The 14,978-nt window shown below is 54.5% G+C and overlaps 1 protein-coding gene across 1 annotated transcript; it reads left to right on the top strand.

Annotated features, from left to right (window-relative positions):
* The first annotated feature begins 983 nt into the window (after nucleotides 1–983).
* SLC6A7 (solute carrier family 6 member 7) lies at nucleotides 984–13,846 on the top strand. Its single transcript, XM_041482005.1, has 14 exons — nucleotides 984–1,025; nucleotides 6,546–6,726; nucleotides 7,392–7,523; nucleotides 8,086–8,320; nucleotides 8,809–8,947; nucleotides 9,229–9,363; nucleotides 10,013–10,116; nucleotides 10,660–10,784; nucleotides 11,158–11,270; nucleotides 11,346–11,477; nucleotides 11,806–11,905; nucleotides 12,256–12,356; nucleotides 12,562–12,729; nucleotides 13,631–13,846. Exons 1-14 carry the CDS (start codon nucleotides 993–995, stop codon nucleotides 13,844–13,846), a joined length of 1,914 nt encoding a protein of 637 aa, XP_041337939.1. The 5' UTR covers nucleotides 984–992.
* Nucleotides 13,847–14,978: the final 1,132 nt, after the last annotated feature.

Genomic DNA, 14,978 nt, shown 5'->3' on the forward strand with positions numbered 1-14,978 from the left:
CAGTATCAGAGCACTGGGCACAGTCCAGAGATGAAGTGATGAACAAGTGGATATTATCATGGGAAAGAGTCCCACTGGGAGTCCAGAGCTGTCCTGGTCCCACACTGGCCCTGGAGCATGTGGGGTTGTTCTTTCTCCCATTTCCACCATGAAAGTGGGAGGAAAAGGCACAGACCAGCTCTGCCACCTCATTGGGAATTTGACTGAGTATGAGGGTGAAAAGCCAGCAAGATGCTGGCCCCTGGACACTGGGACTCCAGTATCCCACTGCTGACTCAAACTGGGACATCTGGACCCTGGAGATGTGACCTGTGCTCCAGCACTGGGGCCATGATATGCTGGGCTCAGATGCTTACCCTGGGCACTGCCCAAGGACTGCTCTTGCCCTCGGTGTGGTGGGATGTGTTGGTCCTACCCAAAGGGACTGGTGGCTGTGGAGCATCCCCCTCCCCTGGGCATTCCCCTCCTGAGGGCTGGGCTCAGGCAGCATGGGGAACAATCACTTCTCATCTGCTCAAGCTCCAGCTGTGTCCTGCACAGGAAAATCATCTCAGAACCGGACAGGAAGGTGCTGTGAGCTTCTGGCATCTGCAGCCATCACTACATGGGGTGCTCGGTGACATACTGACCGCAAGGTCAGGTCCTTCTCTAGGGACACCTGATGCATTTGTGGCGGCAGTGAGGCAGCAGCTGTTGTCCCTCGCTGCCCGGGTGGGGGTCTGAGGTCCCGGAGCCCCCCTTTCCCCGCCAGGAGTGCTTTTGACAGACAGACCTCCCTCCTCCCTCCCTGCTCCGCACGCAGCCATCCTCCACTCCAGGCAAACCTTTCCTTCAGCCTCGCTCCTCACGTCCCCGGCTCTCCCCGCGGCAGGTGCGTGCCCACCCCTCCGTGCCGGCCATCGCTCCCCCCGCTCCCCCTGCGCCCTCCCCAGCGCCGGAGGGAGCGAGACGGAAAGTGTCGGAGCGGGGAGCGCATAGCAACAGGGTCCAGGATGAAGCAGGTTCGGCAGCAGCATCTCCGGAAGGTGAGAGCCGGGAGCGGGGGTGCCCCAGGGAGAGGAGCAGGGGACCGGGGTACCCCCGGCAGGTGACAGCCGGGAGCGAGGGTACCCCAGGCTGGGAGAGGAAGCAGGGATTACCCCGGGGTGAGAGCGGGGGAGTGATGCCCACGGCCCCGCATCCCGTCCGCGGGAGCCTCCGTGGGCAGCCGACAGGGCTCAGCGGGATATTCGGGAATAGCGCTGGTGCGCGGGGCCAAAGCGGGATGGTGGGCAGCGGGATGGGGCATTTGGGCCCAGCGCTCCTCCTGAGCGGGAGGCGCCGCTGCCCCCTCCCCTCCCCGGGCAGCAGGTGCTGCCGGCGGTGGGTGACTCATGTTGTGTCTGGCCGGGAGCCGTGGGTGGCAGCGGGGGCAGAGCTGGCTCCCCGCAGCCTGGCACCCCGGGAACGCCGCTGCCAGCAGCCCCGGCACTGCCCGGGCTCGGGGTCCCTCCCGCGGGATGAGCGCAGCGGCTGGGCAGTGCCTTCCCCACCTGCAGCTCGGATTGCCTCCTCATCCTCCTCCTCCTCATCCTCCTCCGTAGGATTGAAAGGGGTGTGGGTGATGTGGGGTCAGCTGGATGCTGAACTCTGGGTTCAGAGCAGAGCTGGCAGAATAGCAAACCCTTTTTTTACATCCTGCTGGAAACCCTTTTTTAACCCAGCTGTCAGGCTTTCCCATCCTAGGCTCCCCTCCATTGCCACTTTGCTCTTGCCAGTCTGAGCTCCCATTTCCCCCCACACCGGGGACTGAGTCTGGGGACTCAGTGGAGCAAGGGACTCTCTGGGGACAGGGTGGAGCAGGGTGGCAGAGACAGTGTCAGCCACAGCTCCATCACGGGCATGTGCTGCTGCTGAACGGGTCAGCCCTCCCTGGAGCACCCCAGGCAGTGACCCAGGGCTGGGAGCCTCTTCAGCTACACCCTGTGCCAAACCATGCCCACTGAACACAGGGCAGGTTGACTCTATTGAGATGAATGAAAACCCAGGAGAGTTTTATCCCTGACAGGAAATTCCTAGGGTATTGGGAAATGACGTAAAAAAAACCAGCAGTATCCTGGTGACAGCCAGCAGGCCATGACAGCCTATTGCTCCACTCTTGTTTTGAGGCGTCTCTTTCTTCCTCTTTCCTACAAATTGCTTTTCCAGATGGCTTTGTGACTGCAAGATCCATTAAAAGTGGTCTTTGCCCCTTCCAATGCCTTTCTGAATCACTTGATGCTGGTGACCTTCTTTAGCATTTATTCAGGAATTCACTTAGTCCCATGGTGATCAGTTGGGATGGAAAGCAGATGTCTCTGGAGTTATTTTCCCCATCCCCAGTGCTGCTCAGAGCCCTCTGTCCTTCATTACCCAAAAATACAAAAATACCATTGTTGAGCTCCAGATGGAGGAGCTGGTGCTCACAGCCACCTTGGGAGCACTGTGTTCAATGCTGGCATTGGGCTTGCCTGGAGCTGGTGATGGCTGATGAAGAGGTGTGCCCATCCCCACTGCAGCACCCACCCAGGACCTGACAGCCTCCTCTTCCTCTCATTGTGACCCATTTCCCATTGGTGAGCTGGAGTTTTAAGCTCTTCTTACCAGACATGTTTAAGACACATGGAAATAGCTCTTGATTAGAGAAGACCTTTCTCAGGCTCTAAGGATTTCAGGTTGGTTTTTGCTCCAGAAGAGCTGAGTGTTGTTTTCATTTATTTGGTTATTTTCTTTGGGGTTTATTTGGTAGAAATGGACTAAATCCCACTGGTGGAGGCCATGGTTCCTGCTGTCCCTTCCCATACCTGGCCAGGCTGCTGAGCAGCATCTTTCTACCTGAGCCACAGCTCTCCTCTGCCTTCCACAAACTGCCTCAAAACCTCCCCAGGGTTTCAGATGAAAAACCACAAGCATTTGTATCCGTGCATACCCCCTACACTTTGGACATTGCTGCAGTGAGTTTTCTTCAGCCTCAGCCATCTCCAGCCTCCCTGTGCTGGCTCTGCCATCACTTGCTCCCTCTGATGGCATCAGCTGTGACCCCGGGCTGGGGTCACCCACGCTCAGTTCAGCCCTTTGAGGGGCTCTTCCTCACCATAGCAGTGCTTTATTTACTTCACTTTGTAAGTCATATTACATTTGAATTAATTTTTATGCCTTTTTAAGTTTTTTTTTTTTCTCTCAGAGATTAGCAAGCAATTCAAACTAATCTGAAGTGACTCACACTTTAGAGACTCGCTGTTCTCAGATCCACAGGGGAGAAATCTGGTACCGGGTGGCATTTCTCTTGCTCAAAGGCTGTGATCACGCACAAAACACTGACAAAATAACCCCACAATGCCAGCTTGAATGGAGACAAAAGAGGATGAAAACATACCTTTGATCTGGCTGGAGTTTTTTCCTTTAGATACAGCTGAGTTTTGGTTTAAGTAAATTGGTTTAGAGAAAATAATTAGCACAGAGCCGTTTCCTTACAGACCCGAGCTCTTATCTTGGCAGAGACTAAAGTGCTTTTTCTTCTCGGCGACCTTTGCTTTGCTGACTTCTTTGGGAGCATCTTTTGGTGAATAATGGGAAGGGATGCTGTGTTCAAAGAGGCCGTGGTTGCCAAGGGAGCTGTTAGTCCCTGTCTGTTTATAGCAGCGAGACGGGAGCCCGGCCTGAAGGAAGGCAGCTGATGGTGGAAAGCACTAGAGCAATACTGGAGCACTGGAGCACTTCAGCTGCTGCTGAAAAGAGAATTTCTGTTATGACAGAGGCTGAAAGAGAGCATTAAACCTAAAATAAGACCTCTAGAATCAAGCTGGTGTATGAGATTTCCAGCAGTCAGGAGAAGGGAGGTGCTTCCCTCTGCGATGTGGGACAAGGATGGGCTGGAAGCCTTAAATATTGTGCTTTGTAATTCATTTCAAGTCAGGCAAATAGGCCTGTTTTTCTATGATTTCTATGGAAAGGCTGGGATTTGGGGGAATTTTGAGCATTGCAGTCAGGGAACTGCTTTTGTGTGTGTTTTCCAGCAGCATCCCTCACCTGTATCTCCTCAGCTTGCCCAATGAGGACAAGTGCCATTGTACTTCGGGTTTATCTCACATTTGGGTGGTCTCTGCTTTCTGCTCTGGGGTCCTAAATTTGAGCTGTGGAGCTCTAGATAAAGATATTAACAAGGGGGGCAGTCATTATTGAGACACAAGTGACAAACTACATCCCATGGCCCTTGAAATGGTGACTGAGGAGGGGACCAGGCCATTTACAGTTTGGACAAGGTCCCATTGGTTCCTTTCATTTCCTGTTTTTGCTTCTGTGTTGATTTCTGTGCTACATCTCATGGACAGGCAGCCACATGTAATGAGATCTTGCAGCTCTACCTGTGCCCTCCTGCAGGTGTTTGGGATTCAGACAGAGATGCAGGAATTAGGCAACAGGATTTAATGATCTCCCAGCATCCCTGCTTGCTGGTTTTCTGTGATTCAAGTCTGGAAAACAAGAGCTCCCCAGCCAGTGTGATGGACAGGCAAACAGTATTTTGCAGGGGGAAGACCCAGCTGTGATGGCCCCTACTTGGCAGGGAGCTTTGTGAGTACAGGTTTGAGCTGCTGAAATCTTTGGGAGGGAGTTCAGAGCAGCCTGTGCATCCCCTGCAAGCACAGACAGCTGTGGGTCACACACTGAGTGTGCTGGGCTAATCAGGAGGCACGGCCATGGCCTGGAGGTTGCTAAACCACAGGGCTGTGCTGAACCACTGCAGGAGGGCTGCCAGGTACTGATGGTTTTATAGCAACAGGATCACATTTGGGTCATACTTTGACTTTTCAGCCTGTGTTTTTGCAACTTTTTCTTCTGGCCCTTGCCTTGTGATGGTGGCATCCAGCAGGGGTGGGCTTTTCACAGAGGATTTTGGTCTAACAGCTTTGCTGGAGCTGTACATTTCAGGTTGGCTTTGGGAAGAGTTTGCCCTTGTCCTGTCCCTCGAGGTGTTTGTGCTCCAGGTGGGGATGGGGAGGAGTTTGTCTCTGTGTTTGGTGCCTTTGGGCTGCAAGCAGCATGTCTGCAGTGCCAGCAGCTGGGGGTTTGGGGTGCACCCTGCGCAGGGGGGAGCTGGCAGCCCTCTCCTTCGGCATCATGCTCGGTGTCTCCATGGGAACCAGCAGCAGGAGCATCCTCCAGTCCAGTCCAGCTGGAGACGAGGAGGAGGAGAGGAGAGGAGATGGCTGCTGCCTTCCCTGAGGCAGTGAAAGGGCAGCACTGAGCCCTGATCACCAGCCAGCCCTGGCTCCTGGGGACTGGGCTCTGCTGCAGGCTCTGAGCACTGCTGCCCACTGGTACAGGAGACCCACAGCTCCTTCTGGCTGATCCCTCCACACCCACGTCCCTCTCCTCAACCACATTTGTGGTTTGTTCCCTACAATTACGAACAAGGACAGGGAGATGGCTGCTTTTTTTCTTCAGAGAGCCCAAGAAGAGAAGGTTCCCATATGAGCTCCTCTGGCCCTGGTCCTGGTACCTTGTCAGCAGGGACACCAGAATCCTCCTGTGCCTCGACAGAAACATGACAAACTCCCACACCAGGACACAGCAGCACAGGGTGGCACAGGGACAGGATCCTCATTCCAGCCCTTTGTGCTGCCTGGTCTTGCTGTGGGTGTATCTGTGATGGGATCTCATCTGGCAGCTGCTGGCTCAGGCCTTCAGCTCTGCAGTCAGTGGGGATGCTTTCCCTGCTCTCCTGAGGTCAGGAAACTGGGGGAATTCAGACTGAGCACCTCCCTGCCAACCTGATGTACACCCATAAAAACACAGAGGTGCCCTCCTGGTGCATCACCCCAACCCAAAGGGATTGCAGGATTCGCACTTCCACTTGCAGGGCTGAGGCAAGTGGGGAGGAAGGGAACGGATTAATGCCCTGCCTGTGCTGCATTGATCCAGAGCACATTAGGAATTCTAGAAGGAGGTCTCTCATCTCTCTGCAGGGACAACTGGGAGTATCACTGAATTCCCACAGTGCAGGCTTTTGGCAGTTGGAAAAGTGTGAAAAATGCAGGGAGCAATAAGTGGCAGCCAGCGGAGTGCCTGGCAGGGCACACACGTGGGGCTGGGTGTCACGCTCCCTGGCACACCACAGTGCTTCTCCCACTGCCCTCGTGCCTGTATTCTGCAGGAGGTGCAGAAAGTTTATTGTGCCCCCTGAAAGGATGTCTTTGGAACCTGGGGTTGTGAGCTGGGTCCTGGTGAAGATTCCCAGAACGAACTGGGACAATCCCATGTTTCCCAGGGGAGCTCTGGCCATGTGGGATCACATTTATCCTTTTTGTTGCTCAGTGGCAGAGCAGGGCAGTGGCTGAGGTGGGGAACAGAGAGCTGCTGGGACAGGGTGTTCCCAGGGGACAAGTGTCAATGCTGTCAAGGCTTGGGGTCACAAATTCACTCGTGAGTTCTTGGCACTTCTTCCCTCTCTTCCCTCCTTCATTCTCTGTTTTTATTCCTTGTTCAACCCATGTCTGCCCTCTCCCATACCCTGGTCCCTCACTCAGCCAGTGCCACCAGATCTCCTGGTAAGCCCCAGCAGCCAGGATGGGGACCTGGGCTCCGAGTGCCCAGAGGACAGAGGGAACTGGACAGGGCGGCTGGATTTCCTCCTCTCCTGCATCGGATACTGCGTGGGCCTTGGAAACGTCTGGAGGTTCCCCTACAGGGCTTACACCAATGGAGGAGGTACTTGAGCATCCTTTGCAGTGGTCACTCTCCCACCCACTGACCTGGGCTGGTAGAATATCCCTGAAGAAACATCCCTTCCCCTTCCTGGGGCTGGACAGTAGCACTTGTTGTGGGGTGAAGCCTCCTCCTCCCCTCCCCATGGTTGTTTAGGGCTTTAACCACCTGCATCCATGAGTGGAAAGGATTTGCAAGCCCATCTCTCTATTCCTGGCCTTGGACAAGCCCCTGTCTCCATGCTGAACAAAACACCAGCTCTCCTGGTGTCCTCCAGGACTCAGCAGGGTCAGCAAACCCTTCCCAGCTATCAGAGGAGGGAGTGAACCTTTTGCAATGCAAGAGCCCTGGTTGATGGTGCAAAATGTTGGTTCAGCTCCTCCCAGAGCAATAATAACTGGAGAATTTCATGGTGTTTGTGAAAGATTCAAAGAGAAAAGAGAGTTGGGAGCAGTGGGGAAGCACAGCACCAGGTGAATCACAGCCCCTTTCTCCTGCACTAACAGAGAGCTCTTGCTCCTCCCTGTCTTCCTGATTTTGATGTAGATCCCTCAGAGCCACACATATTGAATGAGCTTTATTCCCTGTCACAGTTAGGCTTTAGGTGTTTGTTCTGTATTACTTTTAAGATTTCTTTTTTTTAAATTTTTTTTTCCTTCTTCTTGCAGGAGCTTTCTTGGTTCCTTACTTCATCATGCTGGCTATCTGTGGGATCCCTATCTTCTTCATGGAGCTGTCACTTGGCCAGTTCTCCAGCCTAGGGCCACTTGCAGTCTGGAAGATCAGCCCTCTCTTTAAAGGTGCGTGAGTGAAGTGCAGAGCCTCTGAGGGGCCTCTGCAAGAGCTCTTTGATGAGGACATGCACCAGCAGCAGCAGCCCATGGTCCTCAAAGCTCTTGTTAGAATCAAAAGAACCTGGGGGAAGGTGTGGCAGGCTGGAATTTTGAGTTAGCTGGTTTAGTAGCTGCGTGAGACTGGTCAGTCTTTGAGGGCTCTGGGTGGCATGGCCAGCTCTAGAAATGGTATGAAGATTATTAAGCCAGCTCTGGTACAAAATAGAGCATGAAAACTAACCAATACCTGTTAAAAACAAAGGTAAGAATAAAGCATTTGAAAAAAAAGTTCAGATCAAATACTTTCATTCTCAACATCAGGCTGGTGTAAAGTTTTTTCTATGAGGCAATAGATCACCAATACAGAGAAGGCATGTCCAGATGTTATAATGGCAATAAGCGGCTCCCCCAGCAGGTGAACCTTGGACTGGTTGATCATTTGGCTGCTGAGGTGCAGTGTCTGACCCTGCTTTTGGATGTGCTTTGCTCTGCTCCAGCTCACTCCTTCTTTACCCTCTCCTTCCTTCAGGCGTTGGCATGGGCACGATCCTCATCGTCTCCTTGGTGGCCATTTACTACAATATGATCATTGCTTACGTTCTCTTCTACCTCTTTGCATCCCTCACAAGCGACTTGCCCTGGCAGCACTGTGGCAACTGGTGGAACACTGACCTGTGCCTGGACCACCACGTCCTCAAGGCGGGGAACAGCTCCCTCCCCGTCAACATCAGCAACACCGTCAGCCCCAGCGAGGAGTACTGGAGGTACCGAGGGCAGCCCGAGCCAGGCCTGGGGGTGTGTTGGTATCTAGCCAGGGGCAGGATGGGGAGGGGATGGGGGGTGAGGATGTGCACAGCTCACAGCACAGATGCTGCAGGTCTCACTCGGGGGGGTGGTGTGGGTGCAGCGATGGGCTCGCGTGCTCAGCTCTGGGTGACAGCTCAGTTTAGCCACTGGGATGTGGGAGGTGTCCATGTTCTAGCACTGCTTTGTTGGCCTGGAGATTTGCTAGACTAAAATGCATCCCACGTCTGGGATGGCTGGCAATTTGCTCTCGAGATGCCAGGCATCCCTTCTGGGCTCTTTAATACATGGTGGAGAAATCACTCCAAGTGCTCCTGTTTGCTTGGCAAGGAGCTGCCAGTGCCTGTGATAGCTGGCAAAGTCATTTTGAGGCAGAGGCATTTCTAGGGTCAGAGGGCCTCTGGAAGAAGGCAGCCCATGCTCACTAGCAGCTCTCCTTCCTCCCTAGCCGGTATGTCCTGCACATCCAAGGAAGCTCAGGGATTGGGGATCCTGGGAGGATCCGCTGGAACTTGTGTCTGTGCCTGCTCCTTTCTTGGACTATTGTTTATCTGTGCATCCTTAAGGGAGTCAAATCCTCTGGCAAGGTAAGGGCTGGCTGCTCTCCTCTGGGGGGACCTACAGCGATGCTCACCAGTGTGTGCACCTCTGCACCTCTGGCAAAGTGAGACCCAAAAGCAGCATCTGCTGGGTATAACATATTTGGGGGATGTCTTGCACACCCAGACACCAGCAGGGCTGGCACACCAGCCCTGCTGCAGCCCAAGGACCCCAGGGTGATGTGTCCCACCTAGGGACAGGGTGTGGGGGCAGCACTCACGCTGTGCTCTCATTCCCAGCTCTCCCTGCTGGCTCTGCTCTCCCACAGGTCGTGTACTTCACTGCCACCTTCCCATACCTCATCCTGGTGATGCTGCTCATCCGTGGTGTGACCCTGGAGGGGGCCTGGAAGGGTATTCAATTTTACCTCACTCCCCAGTTTGATCACTTGCTGTCCTCCAAGGTGAGTAGGATGTTGTGCAATTTGTTCAAGACACAAAAATGAAATTTCTCCTGCCACCTTCTGAATGCCACAGAGACAGTTCCCTTACTCAGGTGTCTTTTCTGCCACACCCTAGCCTAAAGCTCTCTTGATTGCTCCTAGACCAAAAATCTTTGTCCCACACCTTGTTTGGGCCAGTATTCCCATGTCTCCCCACTCTATGCATGTGTTTATGGCTCTGCATGGATGGGATGCTATCAAGACTCCCCTGAGCAGCAGGACCAGGGCAGGGTCATCCCAGGTCCATCAACCCTGTGAAGGGTTGATGGGTGCCCATGGTGGATTTGAGTGTTTGTGGTTCTCAAGAAATCCCAGCATGTGGAGTGGCGGTCAGCAGTGATGATCATCCAGAGACCACCCAGCTTTACAAGGGCATTTAATGCCACACTGGGCTGGCCCTAAAACATTCTTGTTAGCCCTTCCATTAGCCAGCTGATCCACTATGAGTGGTGAGTGTTAACAAGGAAAGACAAATATCCCATAGCTGTGCATGCTTGGAGTGCTGGGGAAGATGTGTCCAGGGCTCCGGGGAAGCAGATTTCTAATGTCATCTTCCTCATGTGGAGGATTCCAAACCCCTGCTCTCCTCAGAACTGCTTCCTTCCCCCAGGTGTGGATTGAGGCAGCCCTGCAGATTTTCTACTCCCTTGGGGTGGGCTTTGGGGGCCTCCTCACCTTCGCCTCGTACAACACCTTCCATCAGAATATCTACAGGTGGGAGTCAGCTGCTGTCTTGTAAAAATTATGGGTTGTGGGGGAGCTGTGAAAACCTGGTGGGTTCAAAGCCAGAAGAAGCCCATGGTGCAGCACAGTCACCTTGCTCTGCTCCTTGCACTGAGGGGATACCTGGCAGTTTGTACAGGCTTGAGAAGAACAGAGGGATCCTCCTAAGCACCAAGGCAGAGCACCCAGCTCAGACATTTTGGGCTGTAGGTGCTGAAAGCTGAGGATATTTGAGGCTGGAGTTGTGCATGTGTGCCCTGTGCCCAGCATCCAGTGTAGTTCACTGAAAGAGATGGGTGTGACATCTGGTCTGACCCCATCTACAGGGGACAGAAAGATTTAGAGGAGCCCCTATTATTATCAGTATTATCCATTAAATATATGCTCCATTTGACACTGGAAAGCACTTGCATGAGAGGCCCTGGAGGACAGGCACTGGGTCACCTTACTGTGGCATCTGGGGCTGGCAATGCCACCGTGCACTGGTGTGGGAAGGAATGAGCATGTTCAGAGCATCTTCTCCCTTCTCTGCAGGGACACCTTCATAGTGACCCTGGGCAATGCCATCACCAGCATCCTGGCAGGGTTTGCCATCTTCTCCGTTTTGGGATACATGTCCCAGGAGCTTGGGGTCCCTGTTAACCAGGTGGCAAAAGCAGGTGAGGCCAAACGAAGATGTTTTCCCCTTCTCCCTCTGCCTGGGTGTGCTGAGGAGCATCCCTTCCAGGATGGAAGGTGCCTGAGGGTGTCAGCATGAGGGATGAAGGTGCATGCTCAGCTGGCCAGGGGGAGGGGAGGGGGCAGATAAGTTCCTGTGGTGTAAATATTGAGTAACAAGTACTGTCCAATGAAGGTGTGAGCAAGGAGAAGGCTGTTTCTCCACCCTCTGCCACAGGACCCCTCCTGCCCATCTTGCCAGAGTCCTGGCAAATCCCTGCCATGGTGCTGCTCTGCTGAACTCTCCTCTCCTCCATCCCCCCATGCCCAGCTCTGTCACCACCTTTTCACCCTGCTGTCCTTTGCCTCCCCTAGGTCCTGGTCTGGCTTTTGTGGTGTACCCCCAGGCCATGACAATGCTCCCCCTTTCTCCATTCTGGTCATTCCTGTTCTTCTTCATGCTGCTAACCTTGGGCCTGGACAGCCAGGTAAGGACAGAGCCCAAGGAGACAGCCGTGGACTCCAGGCAGCCTGAGGGCTCAGGACACCCTCTCCTCCTGCAGTTTGCATTCATGGAGACCATTGTCACGGCAGTGACAGATGAGTTCCCCTACTACCTGCGGCCCAAGAAAGCTTCCTTCTCAGCTGCCATCTGCATCGCCCTCTTCCTCATGGGGCTCATCCTCACAACAGAGGTATGGCTCTGGGGATGGACCCATTGTGGGGACCAACTAGGGCTCATTTTAGGGAGACCTTAGGTCAGGGGACAAGTTTTCACATATATATTCATATACATGACCAGGTGAAAGAGAGAGACAAGCCTGGGCTTGAAGAAGGTGTGAGGGCCAAGGGGAGTGACACAGTGTCATTCCCATTCCTACACCAACCCCATAAGGAGAGTGATGTCTCTTGAGGCTGCTGACTGCTGTCCTCCCCCGGGTCCCCAAAAGTCAGAGGACATGGGTGGAGTTTTGCTGGGATGATTGTCCAGGAGTTGCTGGCCTCTGTGCTTTGTCTCCACAGGGTGGGATGTACTGGCTGGTCCTGCTGGATGACTACAGTGCTGGCTTTGGTCTCATGGTGGTGGTGATCACTACCTGCCTTGTGGTGACACGTGTCTATGGTAAGGCTGCCTGTCCCCACAGGGGCACAGGGAAGGATGTGCTGTCTGTACAAAGAGAGGGATTTAGAGGGAGCAGTAGGGAAACCAACAGCCTCACAGTGGAGCGTGAGACTCCACTTTCACCACCTGTTTCTTCTTGGCTGTCACTTGATTCACCTCTCCAAAGATACAAGTGGTGCTGAGCCTGATCCTTCAGGCAGCTGGGCCCCCTCCTGCATCTCCCAGATGGGTGGGGGGACACTGCTGTAGAGGATACAAACCACTGCTTGTGATCAGCACAGGGCAGCCTGGTACAGGAACAAGGCTCTGGGGGAGGGATCAAAGCTTCTGAGTCCCTCTCCCTCCTGCAGGCATGAAGAGGTTCTGCCGAGATATCCACATGATGCTGGGATTCAAACCAGGCCCCTACTTCAGAGCTTGCTGGATGGTCCTATCCCCGGCAACGATGATGGTAAACTGCTCAGCTTGAGCTGCTGGATGGTGCTGGAAAACCACGGTGCTGCCAGTACCCCTGGGTGACCTCTCAGTGTGATAAGTTACTCTGCTGGCATCTCCTGCCCCGGAGACCATCCTTCCTCTGGGAGGTGTCCATCATCTCCAGGCCTTTTTTGACTATGAGACCTCTGGGATGATCTCACTTTCTTCCCATCCCACAGGCTCTGCTGGTGTATAACATTGTCAAGTACCAGCCTTCTGAGTATGGCAACTACCGCTTCCCCACCTGGGCAGAGGTCTTGGGCATCCTCATGGGAGTCCTCTCCTGCCTGATGATTCCCATGGGCATGGTGGTGGCTGTGCTCCAAGAAGAAGGGACGCTGTGGGAGGTAGGAGGTACTGGGGCCTGACACTGCTGGGGAGCACCCCAGAAATATGCAGCAGGGAGCACAAGCCCCTGCCAAGTCAGTATCCCTGGAAGTTTCTGTATCCTCTCTCCTGGAGGCATGTGTCCCCACTCCCCCTTTCCACCCACGCGGTGTGAGAGATGACACATCCCAAAGCATTTCCAGCAGTGCTGCTTCCCATGATGCCAGGCAGGTACTGAGTAAAACAGCTTCCCAAGGGACATCCCAGTGTGCATTCCCACTCCAAAACAAGCCTGCTGTGCCCTGTGAGGAAGCACATTGTCCCCGCTGTGGGGTGGCCATGGGCACCTGGGACTTTGCACCCACTTGGCAAGAGCAATGACACAGCAAGGCAGGCAGCTGCCAGACTGTACAGGCAGCCCAGAGGGGATCCCTGCCCTGAAAGGCTTCTCCCAGGAGTTGGCTGCTCAAAGCTTTCCTAGCCCTTCACTGCTCTCACCAGGCTGTTAAAAGCAGAGGAGCAGAGCTCGATGCCCTCCCCAGGCAGCAATCCCCTGCTGGAGCACTTGTTGGCTGTAACCGGTTTGACACAGCCATGGGCACTGTGACATGGCCAGGAGCCACCTTGGCCAAGGCTAACCCCTTGTCTGAGTGGCTCTAACCCCACAGCACAGGGCTGTAGCCCTACAAAAGCCCCTCGCTCCTCCAAGCCCTCACCACCATGACACCTCCCCAGCCCACAGCCAGACACTTAGACAGAACCACCTTCCCAAAAGTTTTCAGGATGAGTTTTGACCCATCCCATCCTCACTGGGGGTTCTTTCAGTTCCTGGGGGCCAGCAGGGCCCTGGGAGAGGTGGATGAGCTGAGGGTGGGGTGCTGCCTGGGGAGTGGAGGGTGCAGGGTGCCTGTCCCCCCACAGCGAGTGCAGCAAGCCAGCCGGCCGGCCATGGACTGGGGCCCGTCCCTGGAGGAGAACCGCAGCGGCATGTACGTGGCCAGCCTGGCTGGCAGCCAGTCCCCCAAGCCCCTGATGGTCCACATGCGGAAATACGGGGGCATCACCAGCTACGAGAACACGGCCATCGAGGTGGACCGCGAGATGGAGGAGGAGGACGAGGAGGAGTCCATGATATGAGGGACAGTGTCCCGTAGGCTGGGGGGGAGCTCGCCTCCCATTTTGCACAGGTTGCACTGCAGCACTTCAGGACGGCTTGGGGGGTCTTTCAAGGAGTAGTCAGGAGCTGCTGACCCTGCTAGGGTCCCCATCACCACCCTGGCCCTGCCAGGACAGAGATGCTGCCTGTCCTGGTGCCCCTGATGCGCTTCTGTTCAGTGTGACAAACTGTGTGATGAGTCCGTGTGTTTGTGTGACAGTGTCTGGTTGAAGTGTCACAGCTGTCCCACTCCCACCTGCAGCCCCAGCCCTGCTGTCCCCTCTCAGGGTTGTCCAGGGTGGAGGGATGTCCAGGCTGCAGGAGGTGGGGAGGAGGAGAAGGAGCTCCTGTGTGTTGATCTGTTCTCTGTTTGTCTGTATTTGACTCCAATAACCCATAAACACATGTGAGAGAATCTGTAACAACCTCCATTCCCAGAGGACAGTGTGTGCCAGAGCGCTCTGATCCCACAGAGGTATTCCAGCAAAACCAGCACAAATCTGTGTCCTCCTAAAGCAATTTGACCTAATAAATGAGCAGTTATAAATGAGTAGAAGAATAAAAGAAAAGGCTTTATAAACAAACCAGGCTGTAGATCCCACAAGGATCTTGGTGGGTCAGGGTGGCTCTTCTCTGTGGTGTCTGGCAGGGTTGGGGTGATTTGAAGGGAGAGAAGAGATGGTGTAACCTGTCCCTCAGGTGTGCAGGAGGTCAGGGACAGGTTTCAGCTGGACCCAGTGTCCAAGGAGGACCTGTGTCTGTTGCCAAGGGAGATCCAAGGTGTGGCCCCAGCCCTGAGTGCTGCTTTTCCCAGGGAAAGGAGAAGGGCTGGGTTTCAGTGTCTGCGTGTGATTTTGGGGTAGATCAGCCCATGTCCCACCTCCTGTTGACACTGCTGGCCTGGGGTCTTGGTGACCTCCTGGACGAGGCTGTTTGGACCTGATGCTGCCAGTCCCCACCATCCCAGTGCCATGTGTCCCTTGTGCCATGTGCCATCAGCTCACCCATAGCTGTGTGACACAGCCCCTGCCTGGGTTATTTGGGGCGTCTTCAGCGTGGAAGAAAGGCACACCCAGAGGAGCTTCCAGCACCTCCCATGCACATCTAGAGGGG

The sequence above is a fragment of the Pyrgilauda ruficollis genome, unplaced genomic scaffold (genome assembly GCF_017590135.1).
Source record: "Pyrgilauda ruficollis isolate IOZ18807 unplaced genomic scaffold, ASM1759013v1 scaffold57, whole genome shotgun sequence".
Lineage (NCBI taxonomy): Eukaryota > Metazoa > Chordata > Aves > Passeriformes > Passeridae > Pyrgilauda > Pyrgilauda ruficollis.

Bases quoted from the DNA above. Each gene is read 5' to 3' on its own strand.
- SLC6A7 (XM_041482005.1), top strand. From the start codon at position 993: ATGAAGCAGGTTCGGCAGCAGCATCTCCGGAAG. The intron at 11,906-12,255 runs GTAAGGCTGCCT...TCCCTCCTGCAG, and splicing joins TGTGGTGACACGTGTCTATG to GCATGAAGAGGTTCTGCCGA. The intron at 12,357-12,561 runs GTAAACTGCTCA...CCCATCCCACAG, and splicing joins TATCCCCGGCAACGATGATG to GCTCTGCTGGTGTATAACAT.